Below are 14,159 nucleotides of genomic sequence, written 5' to 3'. Positions count from 1 at the left end.
GGCCTCCCAGAGAGCATAAAAAAGATAGATAAATAAACCATCACAGAAACTATTACATCAATACCATAACCACAGATGGAGATAGGCTACACAGATGGAGATATTCCTTGCATGAATGCAGAACTTCAAATGGTACATGTTTTACTAAGCAAGTTTTTAGTCCCATTGTAACATTTGTTTATTACCAAAATGGACATGGATTATTATACCTATTTCGGGTCATCAGGTGCTGAATTTGGAAGGTCCTGCCTCTGAAGGACTCCCTCCTCAGAACGAAAAGGCAGTCTTGCGTGCCTGTTTGCTCAGTCGTGTCTGACTCTCTGCAACCCCATGGACTGTAGCTCGCCAGGCTCCTCTGTCCATGGGATTCTCCAGGCAAGACTACTGGAGTGGGTGGCCATGTCCTCCTCCAGGGGGTCTTCCCGACCCAGGGATCAAACCCACGTCTCCTGCGGCTCCTGCATTGGCAGGTGTAGAGTTTACCACGGAGCCACCTGGGGAGCCCTCAGGAGGCAGTCTTACCTACCAGTGTAGAGGAGCTGTGGCAAAGTGCCAGTCTGAAGTGGAGTCTACTCAATCCAGGGAGACTGTGACAGCTACCCAGCTCTAAGCTGATCAGTTATGGTCTTGAGATACTGGCTGAACACACACACTCACACACACGTGCACACACACACACACAGACTCACACACTCACACACACAGAGTTTCTAATGCACAAACTAGTGGGAAGTTTTCAGACTGACAAACTTGTCACTGGAACTGAATATGCAAAAACGAAGAGCAAAACAAACCCGAATCCAACCACCTCGTTAATAGCTGAGGTCTTTATTTCAAATTCGTATGTACAGTAAAAGTGCTGCTGAGAACTGGCAGCAACCAGACGCAACATAAACATAATTCTCTCTCAACAATTAGCAGCTTAAGATCTATCAACTACAGTGTTAATGTTCACACGTTCACAAGTGTCATTTCTGTACTTTTCAATTCGTGCAAGTGAGTTTTCACTCTTACACACTTTGATAAAACACGCTTACAGTCTAGTGATCACTCCTACTGAGGGCATCACCCAGCATACACGACACACAGACAGCAATGTCAACTCTTAGAGCTGCATTCAAAATCCCCAGCTGCACGTGGGGTGGGAACCGTAATCCGACCTGTGTTGGTTTTTGTTTTTTTTTTAAAAATCATATTTGGCTTTGTTTTGGATGCATATTTTCCGAAGCTGAAAGGCAGCTCCTTGCTGGAACTCACTTGGAATTCAGCATTTCATCTGACTGTACCTCCGAGGAATATGAAATCAGAAAACAAAACCAAATGCAGCAAAGACCACGTGAACATTATGCTCCTTATCACGACGTGGCTAGCAAGGAAGGCTTGATCCCAGTTTTTCCTGGAAGCAAAGTTTTACCTTAATTGGGTGGAAGGGGCTCAGGGGAGAGGGAAGACCCCACCCAGTCCATGAAGTATAAAATGTAACCTTACTTTTGCTTCTTCAGGAGCCCGGGGAATGGAAAGCCTTCTTTGCTAGGGTGCACTGGGTTTCTTTCCAAAGAACTGAGATCCGAGCAGACAGAAGTGCCGTTCAATGATCATATAAAAGGTAAAATATTAGGGAGACTCTACAACTTGAACAGAGTCACCCAGGCTGCCACGGTCAGCCTCACACACCAGCACCAACCAGTCATCCAGGAATGCTTCATTTCACAGGGAATGCACGCAGTCTTTAGAAGAGAAGAAGCGTTAAAGCGAGGAGACGTTTCCACGCACAGAACTGTTAAACCGTGAGAGCGAGGTTACAGGAGAACTCTGAACAGATAAGACAACTCAGGGACAGCCACAATGCAAAGAAACTCAGAGGCAACAGGGATAGGCAGGCAAGAAAATGGATGCATGGTTACAAACAGCATTAGGTGCAGACAACTGCTGGGCCTGGGGAATAATCAAGGGACAGGAGAGCTAGAAAGCCATTACTGGGCCTGACCTGGCCTGGAGGAGGTCCTTCCTGGGACAGATGAAGAGGATGGACAGTCAGCGGGGGCCTGTTTGGCTGGGAGCTCGGGGAGCTTCCGGAGGTGCAAACCTTCCTTTGATAGAAATTGTCCCAAAGCAAAAAAAAAAAAAAAAAAGGAACAATTTTGATCCATCTAGCCAGTGAATTCCGGTGCCCTCCAAACTTTGTAGCCTCTCCACAGTTCAGGGGACTCAAAAGTTCTTAGAAAAACTGGACGATTGTGGCTAGAGTTATTTCCAATAACTTCGTGGGGCACTCTTCCCCTCTCTGAGAGGTTAACCTAAAGCAGACAGTTAGCAGACACCGTGCTAATCTGACCAGGTCGTGGTGTCCTCTGACACTTCTACCTAAAGTCACTGCAATATATTTAGGCAGAGTTTAACATTTTATCATTTGTATTTTTATCGTTTGGCCGTGCTTCACGGCATGAGGGATCTTAGCTCCCCGACCAGGGATTGAACCCATGCCCCCTTCATTGGAAGCGCAGAGTCTTAATTGCTGGACTGCTGGGGGAGTCCCAACATTTTTAGATACACGGGCTTGGGAACAATTTGTTTTGGGCCAGGACATAAACTGGTTCCAATTATTTTAAAAGAAAATTCAGCCCCATGGTCCTTGTTCTGGGCAGTGATTCTGAGAGGCCCGCAGAGCTGAAGGTGTGGTGTCACCATCTGGGGGTGGAGGATGGAGTGAAGACTGGGGTACCTGAGTTAGAACGTGAGATGATGACAGACACCACGCGCTGACTCTGAGAAGGCCAGCCTGCCAGGCCACGGGAGGCCGGAGCTGGCATGCAAGCCATCGTCTCGGACGGACAGGCGAGGCTGATCTGGAGCCAGAAGCGTCCCCCGGCACAGGGAGGATGGGCAGAGCATGCTGTGTGTCTCTTTCCAGGGCAGAGGCCATCTGCCCCTTGCTCACTGCCTGGCTGCACAGGACGGAGGCCAAGAGGGACCAGCGTCTGTGATTCAATACTGTGAACACGAAAAGGCTGACCACGCTTTTGAGACAGGCCAGAAAAGTCCAAGTTCCACCCAGATGGTAGAACTGCTGATAAGACAGGGATGCAGGCTCAGCCCATCTTTCTAAACTCTCTATGTAAAGGTCCACTGAGCACAGCTAATATGTCTATCTCGATGAAGAGGAGGCTGACGACATGTTACACCCCAAACTTGGGTCCTTCTAACCTGACGTTTCCTTTCCTGCTCTCTAGGGAGAATCATCCTCAGTTGATTCTCTTGGGCAGACAGAATAAAGCTGTGAAATGAAGGCGGGCTGGGGACAAAATACAGACACAAGATCCCACGTCACTTTGGTCTTGGTAGTTAGGGGGGTGTTAAGAAATAAATTAAGAAAGCACGAGGAATTATTTGTGACTCTCATAGTACAGTCTCAGATTTTCCTAGAGACAACCCCAGCCCAAAGTCACTGGGTGAACCTGTCTTGGGGCAGGAACGTCTCTACCCTGTCACGCTGGTTTGCAGAGACCACCTCCCCTCTGCCTGAGCACCCCTTTCCTCTCCAACCAAGCCAAGCCCGTCGGGGGAGGCGTGGAGGGGCAGGACACCAGGAAGCAGCAGCAGCAGCCAGAGAGGGGGGAGCTGAAGCCGCGTCTCAGACGAGGGCATCAGAGATGGCATTCACAGCAAGTTCTCCTTTCCTCAAACTGTTTCAGGACAAGAGGGGCAGCACACTTAAATATCCACACATCTCTTCATTTAAAAACAGCACTTCTTTATTTCAGAGGAAAAAAAAAAAAAAAGACCCTCCCAACCCTTTCCAAAAAAACCCAATAATAATAATAACAATAATAAAAAATCCTATTAGAAACCATAAGGAAGCACTGAGAGTTTGAGTATTACATTCTTCAAGTATGCTGTTCGGATTTTTTTGTTTGTTTGTTTTTTTAAGTTGGTGACTATACACATCTTTTTAAAAAAAACCTTAAAAGTGCGGCCATGGGATTTGTTTAAAATTAAGTAGTTAGAGGGCTACTTCAAAATACTGTAGTAGGACTGTGCAGTGATCCTTGGGGTGTGATGTCCTCTTTCGTATCCTAGCAAAGGTTATGGGACCAGGCTCCAAACTGATCATATTTCCAGGGTTAGCTTGAGTGGCCAGCTTGGGTGAGAAAGCCAGGGAGATCCACGTGTTCTTCCACGGACAAGGAAAATCCACCCCGAGCGCAGAAACTCAGACATGGAATGTGGTAGGACTTCACAGTAAAGTTAGTCTGGGATGGGGAGAGGTGGTGAGCCCAGACAAGGCAGGGTGTTAGGATCAACTGGTTTCCCTAGTCAGGTGTTCGCACATCTTTTTAGTGGGTTTTAGTGCAGTCCTTCAAGCCACAATTTAGAATGCCCTTCAGTGTGCTCCAGAGGGTGGGTTCATGTGAAAGGACTGTTTTCAGATTTGCATCCCAAGGAAAATCATGCTACATAAAAGTGATCCAAGATTGTTGCCCAAAAAACTTCTTGGATAAAATCTAAAAAATACTATTGCAATTGCGTCTTTTGAGGAAGAAGAAGAAGAAAAAAAAACATTATTCTAAATGTAAACAGATTCACTCAACTCTTGTTGCTGTAGAAAACTCCAGAGGAGGGAAGTGGCCGTCTACATCTTCGCTGCATGCACTCGCCGGAGGGGAGGGGAGCACTGTGTTCCGGGCGACGGCAGCATCATCTGGGTGAGGAGAAGAAGCGCTGCACGTAGCCCAGGAGGGCGTCCCAGTGCTTCCAGAGAAAGGCGATGAACACCACGAGCAGCAACGTGCTGAACGTCCTGCTGCGAGTCTTCATGAGCGGGACCACGCAGTTGGCGACCGTGGACACGAAGACCAAAAGGACTGCCATGACCGCCAGGAGGATGTTGATGAGCTTGCCCAGCAGGTTCCGGGCGGTGGCGTTCTCCAGCCCCTCCAGCTGAACCACCTGCTGCTGCTGCTGCTGCAGCTCCATCTTGGAGATGCGGGTCTGGCACGCCTCCAGGGCCTCCTGCGGGCCAGACAGGGGAGAGGTAAGCCTCGGGAAGCTCACGGCGCCCGGAGCAGCTGCAGGCCTTGCAGGGCGGCCAGGCGCATCCCGAGCCACGTCAGAGATCTGAAATGTGCGTGAGTCTTGAGTGTGAGGGGCCACGGCACAACTCACGACTCAAGCCACTATCGTTTACTTTTTGGTTACCATTCAAGCAACTATGATTCCCCTCTGCTGCGCTCCGCTGCATTCAGCCACAGTCAGATCTGGTCTTGAACACTTTAATGACAAGACCTCAAATCCACGATTGTGTCTTTCTTTTCTTCCCCCACGTAACAATGACTAATTTGAGTTGCACAGGACACATGCACTTGCTCACCTAACAGGCCATACAGGCTCCCTTGGTGTTTTCCTCAGCCCCGGTCCCTGCCCTTGGAGTGGCTGCCAGTCTGGTGTGTGTTCACCCTTTCACCCGTGTTTAAGCTACACACAGATCTCCTTAGGGAAATGCATGGAATTGTTTAAAAATTTTCTACCTTCGTGCAAGCAAATAGTATCACACCACAGGACTGGTCCACAACGTGTTTCTCACTTGACAGAGGGCCCTGGCGATTCTCCACGTCAATGCGTGGAGGCCCACCTGGATCTTCTTAATGGCTACCTAGCATTTACAGCTTGGCTAGGTCACAGTTTACTCAGCCAGCTCCCTACTGGAGAGACCTGGGTTATTTCTACCTTTCTTACCGAACAACGGAGGAGTGAACCTCCTCTGGACGTACTACCAGCTGCTTTTCACGATAAGTAACCCCCCAACATCAGGCAAAAGGGCTCCCTGCACTGTCTTCTTAATAAGAGTTGATCTCTGTGAAGAGAACAGACACTGTGCCCAACACTTGACCAAACGTTTCCTTTCATAACCTGCACCCACGGGTTCATATAAAATTGACCATAAAACTCAGAGGACAGGACCTATTTCCTTAGCCGTGGTCAGATACCCTCTGAAGTTCAGCAGTGGTAGGAGCCCTGGGTTATGTGACCTCGGTTTCAGTGGGTCCTGGTTTCGTGGGATCTGAGGTGACGGCAAGGCAACTTCAGACTGAAGCTAAGCTAGAGAAAGGACATACAACAGATATACCCCAGTCCAGAAGGACCTTGGGAAAAACTAAAACATAAACAGACTTCTGGGTCATGGAAAAGAGGGCATCTGGGCAAATGATCTAGACATTCCCTTGATTCCTTGAGGCTTCTGTCATGCACGGCTCCTGTATTACAGCACCAAGACTGGTTTATTTCAGGATGCTCTCATTTGAAACCACCAGAGCTGCCAGAGAAAGGCCGTGGAAACCACAAGGAATAAAGCACTGAAGGTCTTGGTGTGAGTCTTTGAGTTTTCTTAGGGTTTTTAGAAATATCTCCCAACTGGGATGAGAAAAAGTTAAAATATTCTGTTTTGCCATGGATTAAACTAGAGGGCCATTAGCCTTCAACATGACCGCTGTTACTGTTGAGTTGGTCAGTTGTGTCTGACTCTTGGGTGACCCCATGGACTGTGTGCTGCTGCTGCTAAGTCGCTTCAGTCATGTCCGACTCTGTGTGACCCCATAGACGGCAGCCCACCAGGCTCCCCCGTCCCTGGGATTCTCCAGGCAAGAACACTGGAGTGGGTTGCCATTTCCTTCTCCAACGCATGAAAACTGAAAGTGAAGTCGCTCAGTCGTGTCCAACTCTTCGCGACCCCATGGACTGCAGCCCACCAGGCTCCTCCGTCCATGGGATTTTCCAGGCAAGAGTACTGGAGTGGGGTGCCATTGCCTTCTCCGCATGGACTGTGTAGCCCGCCATTATTCTCACAAATGGCCTGGTGGTATAGCTGTATAAGGTGGATCTGGCAGTGAGGCCTCTGCCACAGAAGAAGATAGGTCAGGTGGCCCTGGGACCTGTCAGAGCAGCTCCCGAAGCAGTAACCACAGACATAACATCCATGCTTGTCCATCTACTGAGACCATCCTGAGCCCAAGAAACATTTCCCAAGAAGCCAAGCAAGCACATCACCTCCAAATGGTGCAGACTTGAGAAATGCTGGTGGCTCAGATGATAAAGAATCTGCCTAGGATGCGGGAGACCCGGGCTCGATCCCTGGGTTGGGAAGATCCCCTGGAGGAGGGGATGGCTGCCCACTCCAGTTTTCCTGCCTGGGAAATGCCATGGACAGAGGAGGCTGGAGGGCTACAGTCCATGGGTGTGCAGAGAGCCGGACATGACTGAGCAACTGACACTTTTACTTTGAGAAATGCATGGCATCTGAAGAGCAGGTGTGTTACAGGCGGTCTAAGCTTCTTCTAATACTCTGCCCTCTCTGTCTTTGCCCCTAAACATTTTTTTTGTGCATGGTAAAATACATAATATAAAATCTACCATTTACTCCTTTTAAAGTGCTCACTTATGAAGCATTTAGTAAGTTCACCATGTTGTGAAACCATCGTTCCTATTAAATTCCAGGATGTTTTCATCATCCCTAGAATACCCCCTTCCCTTTAGCTATCACTCCTGTTCCTCTCCCTCTAGTTTCTGGCAACCACAGATCCACTTTCTCCGGAAACCCGCTTACTCTGTATGCTTCATGTAAATGGACTCATGCACTGTGCGGCCTTCTGTGACCGGCTTCTTGCACTGAGCTCCATGTTTTCAGGGTGGACACAGGCTGGGGCAGGTGTCGGTGCATCATTCCTTTTTCGTCCCCTTTTTTAATTGTGGTAACATATATATAATGTAAAATTTACCATCTGAACTGCTTTTAAGTGTGTGGTTCAGTGGTCTGACACGTTCGTACTGTTGAACAATCACCGCCACCTACCTCCACGTTCTTTTCATTTTAGAAGATTGAGACTCTGGACCCATTAAACAGGAACCCACCCCCAGCCCCCTGCCCCGAGCCCCTGGAAACCCCCATTCTGCTTTCTCTCAGCCTTCTGCTTTTCCACCTGGCCCACTGTGCTGACCTGGATGTCCCGGGCCCGTTCGTAGGACTGATACGCAATTTTCTCTTCCATGCTGGCCAATTCCTGCTTCAAGTTCAAGATTTCATTCTGGTGGAGCTCTGTTAGGTCATTCAGTTGTTCTTCTAATCGTTCACATCTAACAAGAGTGAAAAGTTAAATGTTTCACACGTTCTGTATTTCTGTTGGTTATTATTCACATCCAACCCCCAAATCCATTCTGCAAAGGAAGAAAACGAAAGCACAGAGAAATCAGGTGAGTGGCCCGGGTGACAGGGCATGCTAGTGGGCACAGCTCTCGGTCCCTGGGACAGACAGCTTCTCACAAGGCCGTATCACAGCAGCAACATGGCTCTTCCACATTCTTCTCAACACACAGTATTTGCAGCGAGGCTAGCAGCCCTGGTTAGCTTGAGCAGACCCATTACAAACGAGGCTGTTCTTGCTCTGCCCCCAGCGGCATATGGGAGAGGCAAAAACCTGAGGGATGATAAGCAGTCTCATCAGAAGATACACAGCAGGCAAATGGAAACTGACCTTCCAGCAATCACCAGGAGCTTGTTCCAACCGGGGCAGGTCACTCACTCACCTGGATGTTCGTCATTCAGAGCCCACCATCCCTACTGCCAAGCACAGTGCCTGGCACAGGGTCAACAGACATTTACTGAGTGCCTGCTGTGTGCCCGGTTTGTTCAAGGTTCTGGGAATGCTGCGGTAAGCGAGACCGAACACCTGCCCTCAGGAGTTTACAGCCTTCAGTGGTGGCGGAAGGCAGTAAAACCACGACAACTGCAGGCACGGGTAAGGGAGCCAGAGAAGATTGGGACGGGGATACGGCAGCGTGCCTGGCGGCCCTGGACTGCTTGGGAAGACCTTTACCCAACCCTGAGAGCTGAAACCTGGGTGATGACATGAACAAGCCACGTGAAGATGTGAGGGGAAGAGTATCTTAAAGCTGAAGGAAGTATCTTAGAGCAAGTATAAAGCTCTTGAGATGACAGTCAGCTTGGCAGATTTCAGAGCAGAGAGGGGGCCAGTGTGGCTGCAGCTGAGCAGAAAGTGGGGGAATGCACAAAGAGAGGCTTCCTCAGGAGCAGGGGCCATATTTGTTCATCTGGTACCTCTAGCACTTCAGATTCATGTGAAAAGGTTCATTCTACATGAAGACGGGACCTGGGCAGGGCATCTACGGATCTGTGGGACTGGAACCGTTTAAAAGGAAAAGATCAGAGAGACTGGACAAAGAACACAGGTAAAGGGCGGGGGGTAGAAATGTATGGACTAACCAGAACAGCTGGGGGGAAAAAAGGAAATCTGTCCTTAAAAAGCAGGGAAGGCAGTGGAAATCTCAACTAGACAGTACATGGACCCAAAGCAGATGCTGAGGGGAGAGGCTGACACGAGGAACACACGGCTGTCTGCTACTGGTGAAGCTTCCGGCAGGTTGTGAGTAGAGTTCAAAGAACCAAAAAAAAAAAAGAAGAATGAAAAGAGCTAAGTAGGTAGGAGAAAGGCTGAAGACTACACAGTAAGAAGCCCTGAAAGGGAGGAATCACACAGCTCTAACTGATGGTGACTAGAATGGAAGCGTCTCGGTCAGACGGAGGGCTCATCCCAAGAGGAGGATACACAGTACTTCAGGTTCTACCGAGTTCGGATGAAAAAAAAAAAAAGAATCCATCAAGTTCCAAAACGTAAGATGTGCATTTACTGGGCACCAGCAAATATCTACAGAGCATTTACACTGCATGCGGACTTGTATGTACTCTAGGCTGAGTTCCACCATACGGGAGGGTGTGCACAGGTTCCAGAAGGGGCTGGAGCATTGGCAGACTTTGGTACCCGTGGGGGTAGGGTGGGGTCCTAGAACCAATTCCCCGCAGATGCGACGACTGGGTGCTTCTCAGGCAAGCACATGCTTAACACTGATACGAAAGTCTTGGCAAACTTTGTATTACAGAAACAGAAATGTCAGAACAAAGGCAAACATTTCAACTACTCTCCCCTTTCGCATTTAACCAGATGTGCGGTACACAAGCTTTCAAGGAATCCACGGAAGTTCTCTGTGTTCAAGGTCATCTTTATGTGGCGGCGGCATCAGCAACATTCTCCCTTCTAATAATTACATAATGAATAAATAGATCCTAAGCCCCACTCCTTCTCCATGAGACCCAGATTACTGACTTCTATTTAGTTCTCCCGAGTCCTTGATAACAATCTCCGTGCTGCTTTCCTGACAGTGCAACTGTCACCGGAGTGGCCTGAACAACTGGCCGGGAGGCTTCCACTGCGTGTCTGTGGCTCAGGCGGGCCCTCTGGGACTCTGCCTTTTCACGCCATCTGTGGGCCTGGGCATACTCGGAAACACTGCCACCTCTAGAGCTGATTTTCCACCACGTTTTAAGTTCGACAAATGCCACGAGATTAGGTTAACATATTGTCTTTTTATGATTTCCTATTAAACCCACCGTGTGTGGTGGTGTCAGTGCTGGATGATTTCGTTATTCTCTCCCCTCACCACAGAGGGGCTAGAGGCTTTTTAAAAATGGGGTCTTCCACTGTGTCAGTTCCTTGGGATTTAGGGCAAGGGCTGGGCTTGGCTGGCAGCAAAGGACTCTCCTAAGCTAGGGCCGATGTGAGGTGGCAGGGTGGGGAGCCTGGCAGCAGTGGCAACCAGCCTGCATGCTGACGGCGGCACACTCGGGTGACATCTCTGCCGTGAGTTCCATGGGCTACCACCTCAGTCTCTCAGCCCACAAACTACGGTCTTTCAGGCTTTCCAGGAAAGTTAGAGACAATCATTTGACATTAAACCTGGCTCACAAATACCATTAGAACAGATTAAAAAGTAAGAGCAGCAGCAGCTACCATTTATCCAATGCTTATGATGTAAACTGGGGCTTCAGCAGTAAAGAATTCGCAGGCAATACTACAGGAGCCGCACGGGACACGGGTTCGATCCCTGGGTCGGGAAGATTCCCTGGAGGCGGGCATGGCAACCCACTCCAGCATTCTTGCCTGGGAAATCCCATGGACAGAGGAGCCTGTCACCCTTCAGTCCACAGGGTTTTGAAGAGTCAGAGAAGACTGAGCGATTTAGCTGAATCGATTTAGCATGGATTATGTAAATTAACTTTTACAACCCCAAGACAGTAGGTAATACCTTTACTTTACAGATGAGGAAGCTGGAGCTCAGAAAGATACAGAAATTTGCCCAAGGGCAGAGAAATTAAGTAGGGGAGCGAAGACTTGAATCCAGGTAGGTCAAACTGTAAAGCCAGTTCTTAACCATTCAAGAAGCCCAGATGAATTCCCTTCGTAAGAAGGGTGAGTCACGGCTAAAGTGGATTCAAATCACACAGCTCCACAGGGGCCTGGACACTACCACACTGATTGATGGCTTTGAAGCTTTACGCCAAGGCGGAGTCAACAGGAGGACTGTAATAAACAAGATTATGGACCCAGAATAGGAAAGAGGATGGTAACAAGTGTTGGTGAGGATGTGGGGGAATTCGAACCCTGGTATACAGCTGGTGCAACTATTCTCTGGAAAGTAAGTTTGGAGCTCTAAACATAGTTACCATGTGCCCCAGAAATCTCACTCCAGGTGTACACCAGAGAGAAATGAAGACTAACTTCCACTCGAAATTCGTATACAAATATTAATAGAAGCATTATTCATAATGGCCCCAAGTGGAAACAACCCACTATCAACTGATGAATGGATATATAAAGTGTGGTCTATTCATACAACGCAGTGTTACTGCAAAAGAGAGAGAAATGAAGTAATGACACACACTACAGTATGGATGAGCCTTGAAAATATGTTAAGTGAAGGATGCCAGTAAGGAAGAACTGAAAACTATATGATTCCACATGCATGAAATATTCAAAATAGGCAAAGCTATACAGACAGATGATGCTGTGAAAGTGCTGCACTCAATATGCCAGCAAATTTGGAAAACTCAGCAGTGGCTACAGGACTGGAAAAGGGCAGTTTTCATTCCAATCCCAAAGAAAGGCAATGCCAGAGAATGCTCAAACTACTGCACAATTGCACTCATCTCACACGCTAGTAAAGTAGTGCTCAAAATTCTCCAAGCCAGGCTTCAGCAATACGTGAACTGTGAACTTCCAGTTGTTCAAGCTGGTTTTAGAAAAGGCAGAGGAACCAGAGACCAAATTGCCAACATCCGCTGGATCATCGAAAAAGCAAGAGAATTCCAGAAAAACACCTATTTCTGCTTTACTGACTATGCCAAAGTCTTTGTGTGGATCACAACAAACTGGAAAATTCTGAAAGAGATGGGAATACCAGACCACCTGATCTGCCTCTTGAGAAATTTGTATGCAGGTCAGGAAGCAACAGTTAGAACTGGACATGGAACAACAGACTGGTTCCAAATAGGAAAAGGAGTTCGTCAAGGCTGTATATTGTCACCCTGCTTATTTAACTTATATGCAGAGTACATCATGAGAAACGCTGGGCTGGAAGAAGCACAAGCTGGAATCAAGATTGCTGGGAGAAATATCAATAACCTCAGATATGCAGATGACACCACCCTTATGGCAGAAAGTGAAGAGGAACTAAAAAGCCTCTTGATGAAGGTGAAAGAGGAGAGTGAAAAAGTTGGCTTAAAACTCAACATTCAGAAAACTAAGATCATGGCATCTGGTCCCATCACTTCATGGGAAATAGATGGGGAAACAGTGGAAACAGTGTCAGACTTTATTTTTTGGGGCTCCAAAATCACTGCAGATGGTGACTGCAGCCATGAAATTAAAAGACGCTTACTCCTTGGAAGAAAAGTTATGACCAACCTAGATAGCATATTCAAAAACAGAGACATTACTTTGCGAACAAAGGTCCGTCTAGTCAAGGCTATGGTTTTTCCAGTGGTCATGTATGGATGTGAGAGTTGGACTGTGAAGAAGGCTGAGCACCGAAGAATTGATGCTTTTGAACTGTGGTGTTGGAGAAGACTCTTGAGAGTTCCTTGGACTGCAAAGAGATCCAACCAGTCCATTCTGAAGGAGATCAGTCCTGGGTGTTCTTTGGAAGGAGTGATGCTAAAGCTGAAACTCCAGTACTTTGGCCACCTCATGCGAAGAGTTGACTCATTGGAAAAGACTCTGATGCTGGGAGGGATTGGGGGCAGGAGGAAAAGGGGACGACAGAGGAGGAGATGGCTGTATGGCACCACCGACTCAATGGACGTGAGTTTGAGTGAACTCTCGGAGTTGGTGATGGACAGGGAGGCCTGGCGTGGTGCAATTCATGGGGTCGCATAGAGTCGGACTGAACTGAACTGATAGAGACAGAAAGATTAATGGCTGCCAGGGGCTGGGGCAGGGTAGAGAAGATTGTAGACTGATAAACATGTCCTAAACTGATTATGGCTGCATGTGTCTGTGGATATACTAAAACCACTGATTTGCATATCTCAATAAAGCTGTTAAAGAAGATTATGGTAGTTTACTTTGAAATGCATCAAAAAAACCAGCTAAAGGATAGATAGATGGAAAGATATACAGTAAGACAATATATTAACAGTATGGGAGTTAACTGTACACTTTTTTCCCCCAAGTCTGCAGTGTGTTTGAAAGTTTTATAATAAACATCGGGAAAAAATGACTATAGGTATTACAGCGAGGAGCATTTGGGTGTGAGTCCTTTGAGAATCCTACCTCTCAAAGCTGCATGGAGGTCTCAGGTCAGCTCACTTTACATAGCAAATTCCTTCATCTGTAAACTGAGGTTAATAATCTACCTTGAAACATTCGTTTGAGTACACAGGAGGTGTTAAAAAATGTGTTTCTCTTTTATCCAGTTTCAATCTACTAAGAACACAGTGGCTGTTTTGCAAATGTTTCTAGTTCATAATGAAGAAGACATCAAGTGAATACTTGCTTCCTGAAAAGAATTCATGGGAATTTGAAAACCTTTCTAACTAACCAAGTATTTCCTGTGGTGACTGATTCATGCCTTAGTCTCACTTTAGACTCATCCGCAGTCCATGTCATTGTGCCAACTACAAAATGAATCCAGTATCTCACACCCAATTTCACATGTTTCTAAGATGATCACTATTTCACACACCTCCCTCCTTTCCCCTTAAGAGTTGTTAAAAATCAGTATGTTACAAAGAGAAATACACCACAAAGTACTGTTTG

At 47.5% G+C, this 14,159-nt stretch overlaps 1 protein-coding gene across 36 annotated transcripts in view; it reads right to left on the bottom strand.

Annotated features, from left to right (window-relative positions):
* Positions 1 to 812: 812 nt before the first annotated feature.
* Positions 813 to 14,159, bottom strand: part of TMCC1 (transmembrane and coiled-coil domain family 1) — a 156,697-nt gene continuing 143,350 nt past the window's right edge. For 31 of the 36 annotated variants that reach the window (XM_086368596.1, XM_086368583.1, XM_086368586.1 and 28 more), the window contains 2 exons: positions 7,989 to 8,124; positions 813 to 5,010 (listed from right to left, as the gene is read on the bottom strand). In XM_086368596.1, the coding sequence (XP_086224722.1) occupies positions 4,696 to 5,010; positions 7,989 to 8,124 (451 nt within the window). In that variant the 3' untranslated portion in view covers positions 813 to 4,695. Of the gene's footprint in view, positions 5,011 to 7,988; positions 8,125 to 14,159 lie in introns of those variants that run through there. The other 5 variants (XR_015151843.1, XR_015151844.1, XR_015151845.1 and 2 more) reach the window with 2 other exon arrangements.

This window comes from Bos grunniens, chromosome 22 (assembly GCF_055505025.1).
Source record: "Bos grunniens cultivar Pamir isolate PY7600 chromosome 22, Bosgru_T2T1.0, whole genome shotgun sequence".
Lineage (NCBI taxonomy): Eukaryota > Metazoa > Chordata > Mammalia > Artiodactyla > Bovidae > Bos > Bos grunniens.
Note: the sequence above shows the minus strand (reverse complement) of the source record. Positions and strands in the feature narration are given on the sequence as shown.